The sequence below is a fragment of the Trachymyrmex septentrionalis genome, unplaced genomic scaffold (assembly GCF_001594115.1).
Source record: "Trachymyrmex septentrionalis isolate Tsep2-gDNA-1 unplaced genomic scaffold, Tsep1.0 scaffold83, whole genome shotgun sequence".
In the NCBI taxonomy this organism is placed as follows: Eukaryota; Metazoa; Arthropoda; class Insecta; order Hymenoptera; family Formicidae; genus Trachymyrmex; species Trachymyrmex septentrionalis.
In genome coordinates, this window is record NW_017306018.1 from 2683652 (window position 1) to 2701166 (window position 17515).

At 31.2% G+C, this 17515-nt stretch overlaps 1 protein-coding gene across 5 annotated transcripts in view; it reads right to left on the minus strand.

Annotated features, from left to right (window-relative positions):
• The window catches only part of LOC108754948 (calcitonin receptor-like), a 112896-nt gene that overhangs the window by 18630 nt on the left and 76751 nt on the right, over positions 1-17515 (minus strand). For 4 of the 5 annotated variants that reach the window (XM_018497623.1, XM_018497624.1, XM_018497625.1 and 1 more), the window contains one exon: positions 1817-1923. In XM_018497623.1, the coding sequence (XP_018353125.1) occupies positions 1817-1923 (107 nt within the window). Of the gene's footprint in view, positions 1-552; positions 737-1816; positions 1924-17515 lie in introns of those variants that run through there. The other variant, XM_018497627.1, reaches the window with a different exon arrangement.

Here is a 17515-nt window from a genome sequence, read left to right on the forward strand (position 1 = left end):
CATAGCTGGACAAGAATGAGATAGCTGTGGTACATGCAAAAATATATCCTCCTGAGTTTTCCGCTAAGCCATCTGGCCTCGTTCTCTGAACCCGAAAGATAAGTGAGCGTCTTATCACTGTTCATGAAATACCGCACAGTATCTTCCACTATTGTGTTTCCTACAACAAATCTCTTACATTGTACGAATGAGTATAACTGTGCGAATTGGTGTAATGAATAATCGCCTCTAAATTATAATTATACAAAGAAGTACTCGGAGATATATCTATAAGTGTTAAATTAATTTTTATTTGACTATATACTAGAATAGAAGATTGGAGAATGAAAATCATTAAACCGTTTTTCACTTTTTTCAAGCTTCCCACAAAAATTATTACTTCACGTCTCGAATTTGTTTTCGTTTCATCTTACGATAGCAAAAAGATTGCTGTAAGAACTCGATTTAAAAACGAGTTTCGTGGCATTATGTTCGCAATTTTAACAGCGTCGCGGCAAAAAAGACGCACGTATCGACATTGACACGTCAATGCGTGTTAGAAGTGTGAAATACCTTCACGATGGATATTCGTGATGGATGCACCGAGAGAGAAAGCGGCTTCGACGCTTCGGGCGCGGTTATGACGGGCCACATTCTAAAGGATGATTACGTTACGTGTATCGGTACCAAAATGAAGCTGGTCCTAATGAATAGAGCGCGGCTCATCAAGTACGTGAGAAGGGTTGACACGGATGGTGTTACGTAAAAGCGACTTCTCGCAAGCGGGAAACGGGAAACGCTTTATATTATCGTACTGTCTCTCGTATGCGTCAAAGGCACGTTACCTTCCAACATTAATCTAATAAAAAAGGCGGTGTCAAAAAAAAATCTCTCTAAAGAGCGTAACCAGTGACACGCAGGTCACGATTATAAAAATCTATCTATCTCGACAGATAAATCGCTTTGCCGTTTAAAGAGTTTCAGTACATCGGAAATACTTCGGCAGATAATGGACGTTAAAAGGATAACGTTGAAAAGAATTTACGTATTGATAGAAGTTGGAAAATTCAGAACAATTTCATTGCTTGTTTCATTTCTATGCTTCGCGTTCTCTTTTTACTGAAATTTCCGGTGCGCGCATCATAAATCTTGTTTCACCGAGTCGTGACAGTTGCAGAGACGAGAAATCAATTCTTCAAAAATAAATCGCGAGAAACTTTTTTTTTTTACCTCTCTCTCTCTCTCTCTCTCTCGCTCTCGCCGTAATGTCGTTATTCGAAATGACCAAAATATCGGTTGATACTCAAACGAATAATGTAACAGGCGCCATATCGCCCGTTGCAAGGTAGATTGCGGGGTCGCGTGATCGCTGAAATTGTTCCTCTGTGCAACGTTGCGATGCAAAATAAGTAATACCCTCTCTGTCGGATGCAGCGTGCGTGTCTTTCAAATATTTCAACAAACGCGTCCTGTTCGTTCAAACGATATTAACTCTCGGAGAATATACCGGCTGATCGTGAACCTTCAGGCAAAATAACGCGAAATCAAATCCGTGTCAGAACGGCGATGTCTCGCAACGAGACTGAGAAAATGTAACTGGAACTCGCGTGTGAGAACTTATGTTATTTCCCAAAAGGATAAGCCCCACCTTCTCCCGTCAAATGGTTTTAACCATCAAATTTTTCAAATATCTCCGAAGGTCACGGTTTGCGATTTCTTTTACGCGATTGCTGCAATGTTCTCAAATGTTGCATCTCTTTGATGGGGCAAGAGAGAGCTTTAATAACCAGTTTAATTTATATACGAACGGAGGTAAATACATTAAGAAATAGCTCACGCTCAGATCCTGTAGATTCACACAAGTTGTGTAGTTGCTCCATATTTGATTTGATACGGGATGACGAAACCACGTGCCATTCAGCTCGCAGTATTTATGCGCCATCACTGCAACAGAAATTGTTGAAATATTAAATAAGATGTATAACGTTGCGATATTGAAAAATGAACATCGGAATTTATCGATTTTTTAATTACCGGACTTTAACGGCACGTCGGCTAATAAGATTAATGGAATTTTATTGCACGGTTAGTCATTTTACTACGTCATTTTTCATATTAAGATTAATTAAAATTCCATAAAAAAAAAATTCTTTTTAGGTAGAGAATATTATAATTAACAAGTACGTTCTATATTATTATAATAAAGTATATGTTGCGATCTTATTGTTCCATATATACAGACAGGTAAAAAGATAAATTCAAAACACGCACTGAGAAAAAAATGGTTAAAATTACCATAATTTAATTATAACTTATAATTATTTTTTAAGACAAAATATAATTATATATTTACAGTTTTTTAACAATGTAAATATAGTCAATTGTGCTATTAATAATAGTCCACACATTGCTTGAAAATCTTTAAGTTTTTCTTAACATATGTTTTAATTGTTATTATTACATAAATAATAAGTGAAAATAGATATATATTCGCTATAATTGCGATTTTATTTACTGACGAATAAAAATGTTTAGTTTATTCATCATTCTTGATATTTTACTATATTAGTATTTGAAATTATTATAATTTATGCTAAAATGTTTTTCATGCCTAAAAGGATTACACATATAAAATTATTATTATTAACATTTTAACCGTAATAATAGAGCTCCTAACCACAATTATTTTATCGTACAATTATAATGCACAAAAATCAAACACTTCTTTATCAATGCTTTACTAAAGAGAGAGTTCATACGTGGTTATATAATATTGACGTAGCGTATTGTTGTTTAAAAGAAAGGTGAAGAGAGACGAAAGAAGAACTACTATATATCTATATACATCTCCTGACGCTCTAACTGTGTAATCATCCACAAAGTTACGTCCGCTTCTTGTCAAAGCTCGTTCAAACTTCCCGGCGAAACAACAAGCTAATTTAAAATTTCTCCATGCAGAGTAGTTTGTAAAAACTGCGCCAGCGGCGTCGCATCAAGAATCAAGAGTCGACAGTCCATCCATTAAGCGGATAGAGAGACGAGACGGGATTATTCCTTTCTGTGAATCCGCGGTTTAATAGTTCGCAAATAAAACAAAATGCAAATTGAACTTCAGTTCACTTCTATGAAACGCCGCCTAGTTAAACTTATCTTTGGGAAAAATGTACTTTAATTCGCGTAAAGCCACCTTTTGGCATTTTAATACTCTCTTCGCGCTCTTTTCCGGACTTAATTAGCTAATAAGGTACTAGTAAATATCCGGAGTGTATGCAAGAAACGAGCTAATCTGTGTAATTACATTTCTGTTTGCCCGAAGCACGCGATCTCTGGATCTTTAGTTTCCACAAATAGAATGACGCGATACTCGATTCTCATATGTAATACAATTTGTATAGAACTGGAAAGGATACGGGCAGTAGAAGTCAAGCGCAGAAGACGTGCAAGTAATATATCTATGAAGTGTGAAACTTCTTTATTCACTAAAACGCGCTTACATGTTTCGGCTCACTTTTGAGCCTTCCTCAGAGACAACAAAAATTAACATACATAAACTATGAATAAAAATTATCCTATCATGGCACTCGTACCTTGAGAATTTAAATGCCAAAAAGAGTGAAATAAAACGAAAAAAAAAAAGAGAAAAGAAAGATGAACGAAAAAAGGGAATAATGGAAATATCGAAATGGAAAACTAATTTATCAAAAACCTTAAGATTATAGTTAATCATCTCGAAAATAAGGACACTCACAAATCACAAACTGCATCGCAAACATTACTATAAATTATTCAAAAACCGATTCTCGATATTTTAGCCAGTCAGTATCAGACACAGTGAGGCACTTTCAGTTTTACCTATTATTGAAACTTACAAATGAAAAATTTTGCATTGGAAAGTTAATCAATTCCATAAAAATGAAAATTAGAAAGTAATCAAAAATCACACCAGAAAGACTCATTACTGCGTACCAATGACACTGACTGACTAGATGTGACAACAACCCAAGCCTTTCTAGCTTGTCTATGGGGAGGTAAGGTTTGGGAAGTCCCTTCATATCCGTCTGCAAGTTGAGTCCGTACGTCTGTCTCCTGATGAATATCATCTCCGAAATTAATCTCTTCCTGTAGTAATATACAATTTGTAAAAGTATGCATAAAGATAGAAAAAATAGATAGTAGAGATATCGAAGTCATACATATTTTTTTTAATATTTGAACTAAAATATATTATTATAATACATTTTCTAACACTTATCTTATTTGATCAATTATTTGATTGTTCTAATTTTTATTGTTATTATTGTTGTGCAATTTAACGAGCGTTATTTTAAATTTATGTGTCCTTACATACTTTTTGTGCGCTTTAATTATAAATATTAGAATTAAAAATATATTCTCTTCAGTATATATATATATATAAAAGCAAATAAGAGAACTTGAAATGCTTTCCAAGAAGAGACGCAGATAACAATGTAACAATAAATCATTACATCCTTGTTGTTTCCGGCAAACCAAGATAAAATGATAACTGTGTCACATTCTCTTGCTGGAAAGCACTTCAACTACTAGTTTCTAAAATATGATCTATCTATAATATGATCTTACCATTCATATTTATCGCAAACTCTATTTAAATATTTAATTAAAACACTGTACCCTTTCTATCTATCTTTCTATCTATCTTTGTGAATATTGTAATACATTTTAGATTACGAGGACTAATATATTTAAAGGAAATGATGCTTATCAATGACCTACTTTGAAAATACTACGTATACGTACGTAAAAAAAGAAATTACACCAACAAATTGTGTAGGTAAGCGTAGAGCAGCGATTAAACTCCGGTCGTTGTAAAGAGAGTTGTGGGGAAAAGTACATTACGAAGACGAGACCGAGAGAAATGGCATGGTCGCACGCAAGGGAGTCTGAGCGATGCAAGTCTTTTCTCGAGTATTACACGTAATTCGTTGCAAATGGCGTAAAAGCGGAATAGCGTTTCTCGTACATACAAATGCATCGCGATGCAACGTGGGTGAATAATGAGGTGAGCAACTTGCTTGCGACAACAACGGAATATTAGAATCGACGCAATTCCGTCGGGTATGTCCAAACAGCAAAGCTATGTTCTAGTAACACATCGCGCACAACACATCGCCTTCGAGGGAAATCAATTTGCCTTCGAATATATTCAAATTACGTGACCACGCGTAGTGGAAGCAATTTGAACTAGTAAAGCTATTCTGATTGTTGAAATTATTTTCATTCCGTAGCTTCGTTTTAAGCTTGCGATAGTATTGCGACTTTTCCTACCTTTTCTTCCTCTGTTCCGAAAACTATCAAAAATATCGCCAGTGTTTCAACAAATCCAATTTGCAGAAAACAATCGGCGCAATCCGGTTTTATTTTAAAAAATTTAGATAATTACAGCTGGTAATGATTAAATGCTAAATATAGCACCTTCTAGATGTTCTTTGAAATAGTAGTAATATTTATAATTCTTCGAATAATTAGACACGTATGTGACATTTCCCTTTTCCTGGAAACAATTTATGTTTCATTTCTCAGTAACTGATTATTAGCAATGAAATTCACGTACGTTAAATAATTCATTTATCCCATTTCATTTGTTCCCTTATTGGATTACATTAGAAACACAGTATTCGAAACACAATTTCATTTCGGTTAGATTGTTTGCCATTTTCCAACAGAAGTTACTGATAACGCCAATGCAATTTTATATAGATAACAAATTGTTTTTTATTACTTCGTTAAATTGATGATATTTTAAAATTGACCCAAATCAATAATCGAGTGGTGTGATAAAAAATAGATAAGTAGAATATTTTGAAATTGTGATGATAAAATTATTATTTATCAGCAATATATGCATATTGTTTTTATATGTTACTTACATTATTGTTGAACTTGAAATACTTCTTGTTAGCGACACGTGAAAGATATATATCTTATTTTTATATATAGATTTTAATTATCATTGACCTAGTTTCCACCAAGGATTTAAACCAGATCAGAATGTAAGAACCAACCTGTTCGACTGTAACAGGGGAATACTCGATTGTAGTTGGTTGGTTCTTACATTCTGATTCGGTTTAAACCCTCGGTGGAAACTAGGCCATTGACAGGAAAACGTATAAATTGAATAATTTGAATTTTTAAATTATTAGAAAGTGGCTAAGAAATTTACAAAGATTAAATAATAAAGCGCATACAGCCACAACTAAGGATGTAAATAAGTTATATATTATTTAAAAACAGTTCATAACAATAGGTACCTATTGTTGGTGTGTGCTCTTGTGGCTGTATGCTCTTTATTATTTAGCCTTTGAATAATTTGAATTCAATTAAACAAAAAAAAAACTCTATTATATGCAATACGTTTATTTGAAGAGAGAGAGAGAGAGAGAGAGAGAGAGAGAGAGAGAGAAGGAAAAAGAGAGACCGAAAGAAGAAATTACGCGCACAGCGATTATTTGCCGGCTCATGTGGCCGCTCATTATTTCGTAAAGAGGGTCGATCGATCGATAGAAGACTCGCCTACAAACCCGCCGGATATTCGCAGAGTGAAAGGTATCGATGTCTGCCCTTAATTCGCGTCCATCACTTTTTTCTTGCATCTTCCTTTCCGACAGGCGCCGTCATTACATCACATTTATCTTCCCCCAAGTTCCCCAAGCTTTAAAAAGGTGTATATGTGTGCGTGCGTGTGCGTGTGCGTGTGTGTGTGTGTGTATCTTTATATATATACGTAAAGAATATATATATCTTAGATGTGTAGATACATACAGACCAACGCGTACACCCACATACACGGTAGCTTTTAACACAGAGCTCTCTGTGTAATGGCGCAACGAGATTTATACGTGAAATTAGAATAGCAAAACGCTCGTTAAAAAAGGAATACCCGACGTTTAATTCCCGAATAAAAGCAGAATGCGAGGCTTATCCAATGCACAGCACCTGCGACCTGCGATCGCACAAACAAAAAAGAGGAGAGAAAAAAAATTAAAAAAAAGAAATGAAAATTCAACGCAATTCTATATGAATGCAATGCCAACGACGATCCAAGAGCACATTTTACGATAATAAGAAGATAACGAAACGCCATTAGCGGCTGTTGTTTTCTGAAATGCGATCTCGTTGGGAGATAACATTTTCGCTAGGGATTGCACTTGCCTACGCAGTTTATGCTATTTTGCGCCTCGAAATCAGCATACCTAGTTCTACCTTTGACCCATTAATCATTCCGGACGGTGCGGTCATTTTAATTAACAAGATTAACAGTTAACGGAAGGGAGTATGTACATTAACGATAAATATGAGGATATGACTCTCCTTTCGGGAAAATATGAATTAATTCCGTAGGATTAATAAATGAAACGACATACGTTACAAATTCAATTTCACAATATTTCATTAAGTGTGTATCATAGATATTTTAAGATTCTCAAAAATTTCTAAAATATATTCTCTAAAAAGATATCCTTCAATCTGGGCTTTTCACTGTAAAAGTATCCTTCAAAATGATTATATAATTTGTAAAACAAGTCCATATTTCGCACAAAATATTATTTCTAGATTTCTTTCTCTAGCGTTTGTTGCTTGACATTATTTTTAAAAGATCACTGCCATCTATAAAATTAATAAAATTTCTGTTTGCATAACATAAAAAAGGAGAAGAAAATAAAAAGATAATACAGAAGATATACATATATGTATATTGTATATATACAAGATGTCCCGAAAGTTTTTGTCAATCGCTCTTGTGTAGATAGAGCGGACTAAACTAAGTCGAAAAGTTCTCTACCATTTTGCAATTTTCGCAATAATTAACAAGATATTAATTATTAAAAATTGCTGAATATTAGTCTTGAATAATTTTTGAATAATTTTTTATTCAAAACCATCAACTTTACAGAAAAATTGCAAGAGACAAAAATCATTTATTTTCTTCTCATAGAACTCTAAGAATTTTTTCAGTATTTTTATAAACTTTTTAGTACTGTATTTTCTTATTTTTACCAACATGAGAAAATATGGTATTAAAAAATTCTGAAAAAATTTTCAGAATGCTATTAGAAGAAAATAAATGATTTTTGTCTCTTGCAGTTTTTCTATAAAGTTGATAGTATTTGAGTAAAAAATTATTCAAGACCAATATTTGGCAATTTTTAGTAATTAATATCTCGTTAACTATTGCGGAAATTGCAAAATAGTAGAGGACTTTTCGACTCAGTTTAGTCCGCTTTATCTACACAAAAGCGATTGGTAAAAACTTTCGGGACATTCTGTATATCACAATCAATAAAATATTATTAATCAATATAAAAAAACATAAAAACAAGTAAATTTCAAGTGTAAAATTGTATAATATCGTGTCAAAATATTAAAAATGTAAATTACTTTAAATTTACGTAAATTCCTTTGTATATTTGTTATGAAGCATCAGTATTACTGATAATATGTGCAATTATTTGATTTATTTATTATAATATGCATACTATAACATTAATTATATTTAAATATATAATGTAAATGCATACATAAATAATATAAATGCTTTGTAGTTTCAATGTACATATCGAGAAAATGTAATAATATTAAGATCAAGATAATTGCAAATCTTTTGCGATACAATTCATCATGTTAATACATAATATACGTAATATACGTAATATAAAAAAAAACTTGCACGTGTTAAATATATACGCAAACCGATATATGTCGTCTCAATATATTTTTATTTTTCTCTTGAGAAATTAGTTGTAAGCGCTTTCATGACTTTCTGCTTTCCTCGATGACAAGTTATCAGAAACTGAAGGTGATAAATGTTAGTAAATTCCCTACAGCTCCAAACTAATATTACGAGCTCCCTAAGGATACGAAGATGACAAACCAAACGCAATTAAGTGCGTGTCGTAAAATCCTTCCTGCTCATCAATCCCGTATAACATAATCTGTTATAAAGCGTCTATTATTAAATCACTAAAGATTTTGATTTCTCTCGTATTAGATATTAATTTTTTAATTTCATATTAGAAATATTTTAAGATATCAAGTAGGTAGTTTTGTTTTTTATTTATGAAGTATTTTATTTCGTTTATAGAGATTATGTAGAGAAGAATTAACAATATAAATATTCATTATACTGAGTATTTTAGAATATTAGAGAATATTATTTATATTATGTATATCTTCATCACAGTATATATATATATATATATATATATATATATATATATATATATACATACATATATATATATTGTATATTTATCAAAATCTTAAATAATTAATTGTAATAAAAATAAAAATAAAATATGCTTTATGCATTAAAATATATTAGAAAAATAGAAGCGCACGTATAAGAATTAAAAGAATTTTTTTACAAGTACTGAAAGATGGTCGTGTATAGAAAAATATACTAAAAATGTTAAGAAATTCCTCCTCTCTCTCTTATTTTGATAACTTATTGAATTATATCTCTCCCAACATTCTTGTTTCATTTATGTTCTATCTTATATTTTTACTTCAAATTCTTCGTTTTCTTCTTTTTCCCTACCTTGTTCAATAAATCTTTCTTCATGGATTCAGTTAAGTTAACGCAACTAAACCCCTCTCTAGTTTCGTTATAGCTGCTGGTGATGTACTTCGTAAGTTTTGACGAAAACAAGTTTCTACGAAACGCCGAAGGGAAAAGTTTGGTATCGAAATATTTTTCTCCCGAAAAGAAGTGATCCCGGTTCGCGGGTCATGCAATCAGGCAACCGTTTGTGCACAATCGAGAAAGAATAATTGTACATATTGTGCACGAAATGACTGATCCGGAGAAAGATGAAAAGGATTTGTCTAGCCAATTCGCTCGTTCGCAAGATTTGCGCTATGCAATCGTATAGGTATATTTAACAATCCGAAAGATGGTGTAAGCCGCGGATCGACTTCAAATATCTTGAATTCCAAATACTTGAAGCTGAATCGAACAACTTCGCGAAACTTTGTTAATATCTTCGTAGTGCTCGCGCGAAAGTTCCGGTACCTGTTTCGCCGATACTGATACATCGCGCTACGTTGACGGTGTTGGCTGTAAAGGATCGATAACGCTCTCGAACAATCTTACGCGCGAGCGTATATCTAGTATTCGCCGCATCCGTTCGAGGACAACGAACTAGTTTAGCTGCAGATTCAACGCTAATAAATAAAGGAACCAAGGAAGAAGTTAATTAGTATTCGCGTTATAGTTCTCAATGTCTGACAATGTAATGACAACACGATATACTTATTAGGCACTGTTAAATATATTCGCCGAGAATTTTATTTTACTTCACAAAAACACACAATTTTGTAAGACATTTAAGAAACACACAATTTTCTAAGATATTTAAAAAAAAGAATGAATATTAACTAAATACTATCCAACCTATTTTCATGTGTATAGCATTCAGACAGAATTTACATTTGCTTTTGAGTGGTTATCGAATTTTCGCTTTTTATTGAGAATTAAGTCGGATTTAGAACCGCGTCCGTTTTGGCGAATAACGTTGAGAGTACATTTTAACGCAGAGCTGATCGATATTCGCCTCGATGTTGTCGGATTTTCACAACGTTTACCTACCCATATAGAAACCGTCGCAAAGTTTATATGGTTGCACTCGATATTATCCATTGCAAAAATTCCGAAATAAAAAAATCTGATTTGAGCAATGTGCCTTAATTAAATCCTGACATAAATATCTCAATACAATGGTCACTCGGGTATTATGTACCTTTTTTCAATACATTCACAAAAATAATAACAAAATGTTACAATATTAAAACGGAGTGATTATCTTTATAGTACGGTGCGTTTATCAAACACATTAATGTACGTAAATATACACTTTCCAACGGTCACGTTGCACGTTACTCGTTTTTTATTTCTTTTTTTCCTTAACGCGCGGAAAGTTTTAACGGAGAGATACATATATTATTCGTAGTTGATTTATTTATATTTCGTTTTATTTAGTTTCCGCAAAATACTATAAAGATTCCTTTCGCAAACACCACGTAGAATGACCTATTTTCTCGTCAATATTAGCTTTTTCACGACGATGAGACCAAACCTGTACATGGCGCGGCGAAATGTCACTCTAAAAGCACTATCCTTCTCCACGTGTACAGCTGAAATGCAATTCCACAAAGTATTGTAAATCGTCTAAGAAACTGCGATATATTTGTAATGTGACGATATGTTTCTTGTCAGTTGATTCGTATTCAATAAATTTACGATAAATTTTCAACAAGCGATCATGATGATTTTTGTATACAACAAATGTTTTTGACAAGCTACTTGTATTGATTTTTCGTAATAAAAGTTAAATATTACGACAATGAAAACATGCTTATAATGTTTGGAACAAAAACAGAGAATTCATAGAAAGATTCGAACTTTTTATGCAATTAGATTTTTCGTCTTTGATAGCCTAAAAACTTTTGGGCTCAACGTATATAACGCGATCCATTAAGTATCAAAGTAGAGAGAAGCAGGCTATATATCTGAGATGTTCCATTTTACCAGACAATTTCTTCTTTCCCAGCACGTAAAGAGAAGAAAGAGATTGAATGAAAGATTACGAGTTCGTACCCATATCAATTTTACTCTTTTGCTTTAAAAATATATAGCAAATTTTAAAGATCCACACACACACACACACACACACACACACACACACACACACACACACACACACACACACACACACTCACACAAAACTAAAAAAAGATATAATCTTCAAAAGCTTATGCTTCATTAACATATTCGATTTTTTTGGAATAGCAAAAAACTATTTATATAATATTGTATATACAAATTTACATTAAATTATTTAAGCATTACAGATCCAGTTTCGACCATTATAGATCTTTATATATATATATTTTTTCAATTGGTTGTATATACAAATTTTTCTAATTCTTTATATTCATCTTGTAACTTTTTTATAACTTTTGAAATTAGGAAAGATATGTACGTACACAAAAGGCAAAAAAATTAAAACAAAATATAAAAATGAGTCATAATATGAGTATATTTTCAAATTTCATGAGTGTTTCTGAATAAAAAAGAATAATTGTTCCTAAATTTAATTAATTAGAACAAATTGCAAATAATAAATGCAGAAAAATTTGTTCATAAATCATTTTATCAATATGTTTCTTGTTTCATTATAATCGTAATATAATTTTCTTGAAACTTTAAATACAAAGCGCCTTCCCGGTCCGAGTGTTAAGATATTGAACTATTATCTAATATACATTCAATTAAATTGAATTAATATTTCAGAAATAAATTGAGAGCCGATGAAATTATCGGATTCACACAATCAATCTAAAACAAATAATCCCCCCAAATTCTCCCAAATCTTAAAAAATTTGTATTTAAAGTTTTAATATTTATATAGATGGTCTTGTTTCCAATCATATAATTTTCTTGCATTTCTGCTTAATTGAGCACAAATATGACATAATGCGCTAGTACGTCACGCTCATGCAGTAAAAAATGATAAACGTTTTGAACATATTTCTTGTAAATAAAGAAAAAATATCTACCTAAAACTTTTTTTATAATTAATTTTATGATTCACATCATTATTAAATCATTAAGTAAGAAGCAATGTCTGTACCGATCGAAGCTGAATTTTGAGTGTTTTAAATAATTTCATATATCACATTTTTTAATACGTATAATTATTTAAAGCACTCAATTAGTATATAGACAATACTTTTTACTTATTGTATATTCACATTATACAGTCCTAATATAAATCATTTATTAACATTAATCATTAATAAATCAATAATATCAATCATTGATAATCATATAAATGTATTTGTATATTCACATATGAATATTACTAAACATTAAGATCCGCTTTATATTGTAATAATAAATGCAATTAGAAAGTTCGTTTATAAATAATTTTATCGATATAGTTTTTAGAATTTTTTGTTGTTGTAGTCATCGTATAAACTTTGTATTTTTATCTACTATGTATTAGCGCATTATTTCGAAACTATTTGTGCTAAGATCAATCAAGCAGAAATGCAAAAGAAAATTATATTATACTGTGATTATAATGAAACAAATTTCAGGAAATATATTGATAAAATGATTTGTAAACAAATTTTCTGCATTTCTTATTTGTAACTTATTCTAATTAGTTTATAAGAACAATTGTTTGATCTTAAATAATAGCTTTTGTCACTCATTAGCTTATTCTTAATACTTTACCATGAATCGCATGAATTACATTCTAACCAAGTGCGCTGAGCATCGCACAATTTTTGTAACCAACATTGCTCATGTATAATATGTACATATAAATTTTATATCTTTAATACTATTTTTAATTTCTTTAATACTATATATTTTTTCAAACTAATTAAAAATTAAAGTGTAGTGCAAAACTGATAGATCTATTCAGAATAAAATCTATTCAGATTTTAGTCGTTTAATAATGAATCGTGAAATTCCAAATAGATCTATTTAAATTGTCTATATGTAATTTCATTTTATTACTGATATGCAAGTTTCATTTTATTAATTTTATAATGTTATCAAGAAAATTCACGTTTAAGAATATTAATTTTATCTTCACACTGAAAGAAAAATGTTAAATAATTTAAAAACAAATGATAACAATATGAAATGTTAATTAACAGAATGTTAATTTGTTTCGCAATATTTCAACATTTTTATTTCAGTGTATTAAAAAGCCAGTTATGTCAACAAGTTTAAACATTGTAACATGCGCTTATCATTTTAACTTCAATATTTAAATATAAAATTATTAAAATTTTAGAGCTCGGGAAGATTTGCACTTCTCGGAAACTCCGATTTTCGACTTGGCTCCGCCTTTCGCTATTCCCCTCACCTCTCTCGCTCCGCACTCCAAATTCCGCTCGTAAGATTGAGTGTTGCTTCATTCTATCTTAGTTATGTAATGAACAAAAAAAAAAGATAGAATGGAGCTTACAACGTGAGCGCCCAAAGCGGGTGGACTCATGTCTACGAGTTATCATACATTCCTAAACGTCGAGCGGTATTTGGACTGCGCGGGAGGCGAGAAGTGCAAATCTTGCCGAGCCCTGTACTAGACCGTGATATTTTAATAGTAAATTTTATATATAATTTTATATATTGTATGATTCACTAAAGATAACAGAAAAACTCACAAATTATTCATTGTACTGCAAATATTAATAAATAAACAAAAGTTACATGATATAAAAGTGAACATACATTAAAATAATTTCTTTTTTTACGTTTTTTACATTTTGAAAGTTACCTTGAGTCTTTTAAATAAAAGGCTTAATATTTTTTTATAAAAATCTCAAATGTTTGAATAAAAAGGTGTTAAGTTATATTACATATAAAATTGATACTTAGATATTTACAATAGAAGCTCTATGTCAAATGTTACTCAAAAGCACTTTGATTTATAAAACGCAAGACATTCTGCAGCGTAAATTGAAAAATTCAATATATGTTCTTATGATATAATCTTATATTATGGTATTGTTAGTGGCTTATGATAAATTTTATGTTCTATTGTGTGTCCTAACAAAATACTCTGACAGTATAAAAAATTTCGATCTGTCGAACGAGATAACAATGACATATCATTGCCATATTCAATCCATCAATTAAGAAATTTTGAAACAAAATATGATTAAGTTTCCCCACAATTAAAAACCAATAATAAAAAAATACGGGCAAGAAGAACAGACACTGTAAACTCTGCGCTAATATTTCAAAACAAAAATCTTTTTATTTTAGATTAAAAATTTATTATGACACAAGCAATTTTGATCATATATAATATTATTCCAATAGTAAGACGTATATTTTGATTAATTTTTTAATTATCTTCAACGAAGAAAGTAAAAAGATTGCAGTACATACTTCTATTAAAATGTATTATCAGTAACCAAAAAAGCAGCATACAGTCAAAAGCAAGTTGTTCGTAGCAAAATCATATAATACTCGTATATTTAAAATCTTTGTTAACAATTAAAATTCATAAACGTTTCGACCAATATTCAATCTTCTTCAGTATGTTATAATTGTACAATATTAAACAATGTTTAGATTTAGAATCTTCATTTTATAAAAGAATTTCCGAACAATTTCCGAGATGATACACATAAAAAAACAAAAATCACGATTAAATAAACAAAGTGACATCGAACGACTAACAGAATTATATAAATTAAATTGATCCTATAAAATGAAGAATCCCCCACTTAAAGCAATCCCACTCCATTAAAATTCTCCTTATCTTTCCTGCCAATCTAATACAAATATAGAAGAACAAGAAACGAGACGCAGATAATATATGAGTTCGATTAAATAAGAAACTAATTAGAAAGATTCTTTCATTCTTTAACTAAATAATCTGAAAAATAAATTTGCATATTGGAAAAGCCTGTAATTCTCATTGCATACTAGCACAGGTATGTAATAAAAGTTATACTGTTTAAAATAATTAATAAAGTTTCTATATAATAATGTAATTTTCAGAATCAAAATTAGAACCAGAAAATTTTGTGACTACATAAGGAACAACAATGAAAAGAACAGACTGATTACATAATTATAAGAGTAATAAAATAATCAACTATTTACAATACAAATTAACATGTTTCATACATACATAGGCTGCTGGAAAAGTTTCTGCAAATAATATGAAAAAAAACATAAAATTCGGTAAATGGTTTTATTGTTTTTCGAAATATTCGCCTTTAAGATCGATACATTTTTACATACGCTCGAACCAATTTTCGAAGCATTTTTTCCTAAGGCTGTAACCTCAGAAATCAGTGTACGAAATGTTTCAACAGCTGCTTTAGGCGACTCAAATCGCTCACCACGCATTTTATTTTTAATGTTTGGGGACAAAAAGAAGTCATTACGTGATAAATCAGGTGAATACAAACAATGAGTCATCAATTCGACATTATTACTGGATAAAAAATCAATGGTTTGACGTGCTGTGTGACAGCTGGTGTTATCATGATGAAGGATGATGCGACGATTTCGGTTTGTTCTACGCAATTCATTTATGACTTCTGGCAAACAAATTGTTGTATACCAATCAGTATTTACAGTCCTTCGATCCTCTAAAGCCACGGTTGTCACATGTCCGGTATAATCGAAGAAACAAGCAATTATTTGCTTGGCAGCACTGCGTAAACGAACAACTTTTGTTGGTTTCGGTTCATTTTGAAATACCCAAACAGTGGATTGTTGTTTACTTTCGGGCTCATACGAATAGATCCATGTTTCGTCCCCAGTAACGATGTTGTAGACCAAATTTGACCGACCTCGGTTGAATTTCTTGAGCATTTCTTTGCTCCATTTAACACGAGCCTATTTTTGAGCTTCGGTCAAATTGTGTGGGGATCCAACGACTGCAAAATTTCCGTACGCTCAAGTGCAATCATGCAAAATCGTATGTATTGCTTTCATGTCAATGCCTAAGGATGCCTGAATCTCGCGATATGTTATATGCCGGTCTCGCTCAATCATTTCACGCACAGCATCAACATTAGTGGCAACAACAGACGTGGATGAACGACCTTTACGGAATTCATCATTAAGAAAGGTGTCCACGCTAGAATTCGGCAAACCAATTATAAACAGTCCTATTGGATGGTGCTTCATCCCCAAAAGCCAAATGAAGTCGATCGATGCATTGTTTCGGAGTTAGATTACACTTGTAATCGTAAAAAATCATTGCTCGAAAATTTTCACGCGAAATTTCCATTTTCTTACAAAATAACTTCTTTTAAAATACTATGCAAACAAAACTAGTTGGCTTGCGTACAAACTGTCAATTGAATTATAGGTTAAAAACGTTTAATTTTACGGATATAATAGTAGCAAAACGTTGGCGCCACTGGAAATAGTAGATTGCAGAAACTTTTCTAGCAGCCTACGTATAACACATAGTATTTTAACTCAATATCGAAATCTATTATTGACTATAATACGTTAAATTTATATTTAACTTCTCTTAATCTTTAATTTACCTGATATTGTTGTGTTTAATATTATACAATTATAACATATTGAAGAAGGTCAAATATCGGCCGAAACATTAATTTTAATTGATAACAAAGATTTTAAATATTATATATGATTTCACTACAAACAAGTTGCGTTTTGCTAAATGTTCCTTTTTCGGTTATTGTTTATACAAATTAAGCCATTATTTACTTTTGTAGTTTGTATTATCAGTTACAGCCCCCAAACAATATTATCTCTTATATATAGAGGAGAAATATCCCATATCAAAAAAGATTGGACAGTCCAAAACAAATTGAGTACAATGTCGTAAGATAGAAATGTACATCGTCATAAGATATAAAACATTCAAAAAGGTTGGGACATTAAATTCACCTGCGGAAACAATAACAGATGTGTACACCGCTGATATAGAGGTTTACACATCCATTACTATTTCCGTAAATGAATTAATTGTCT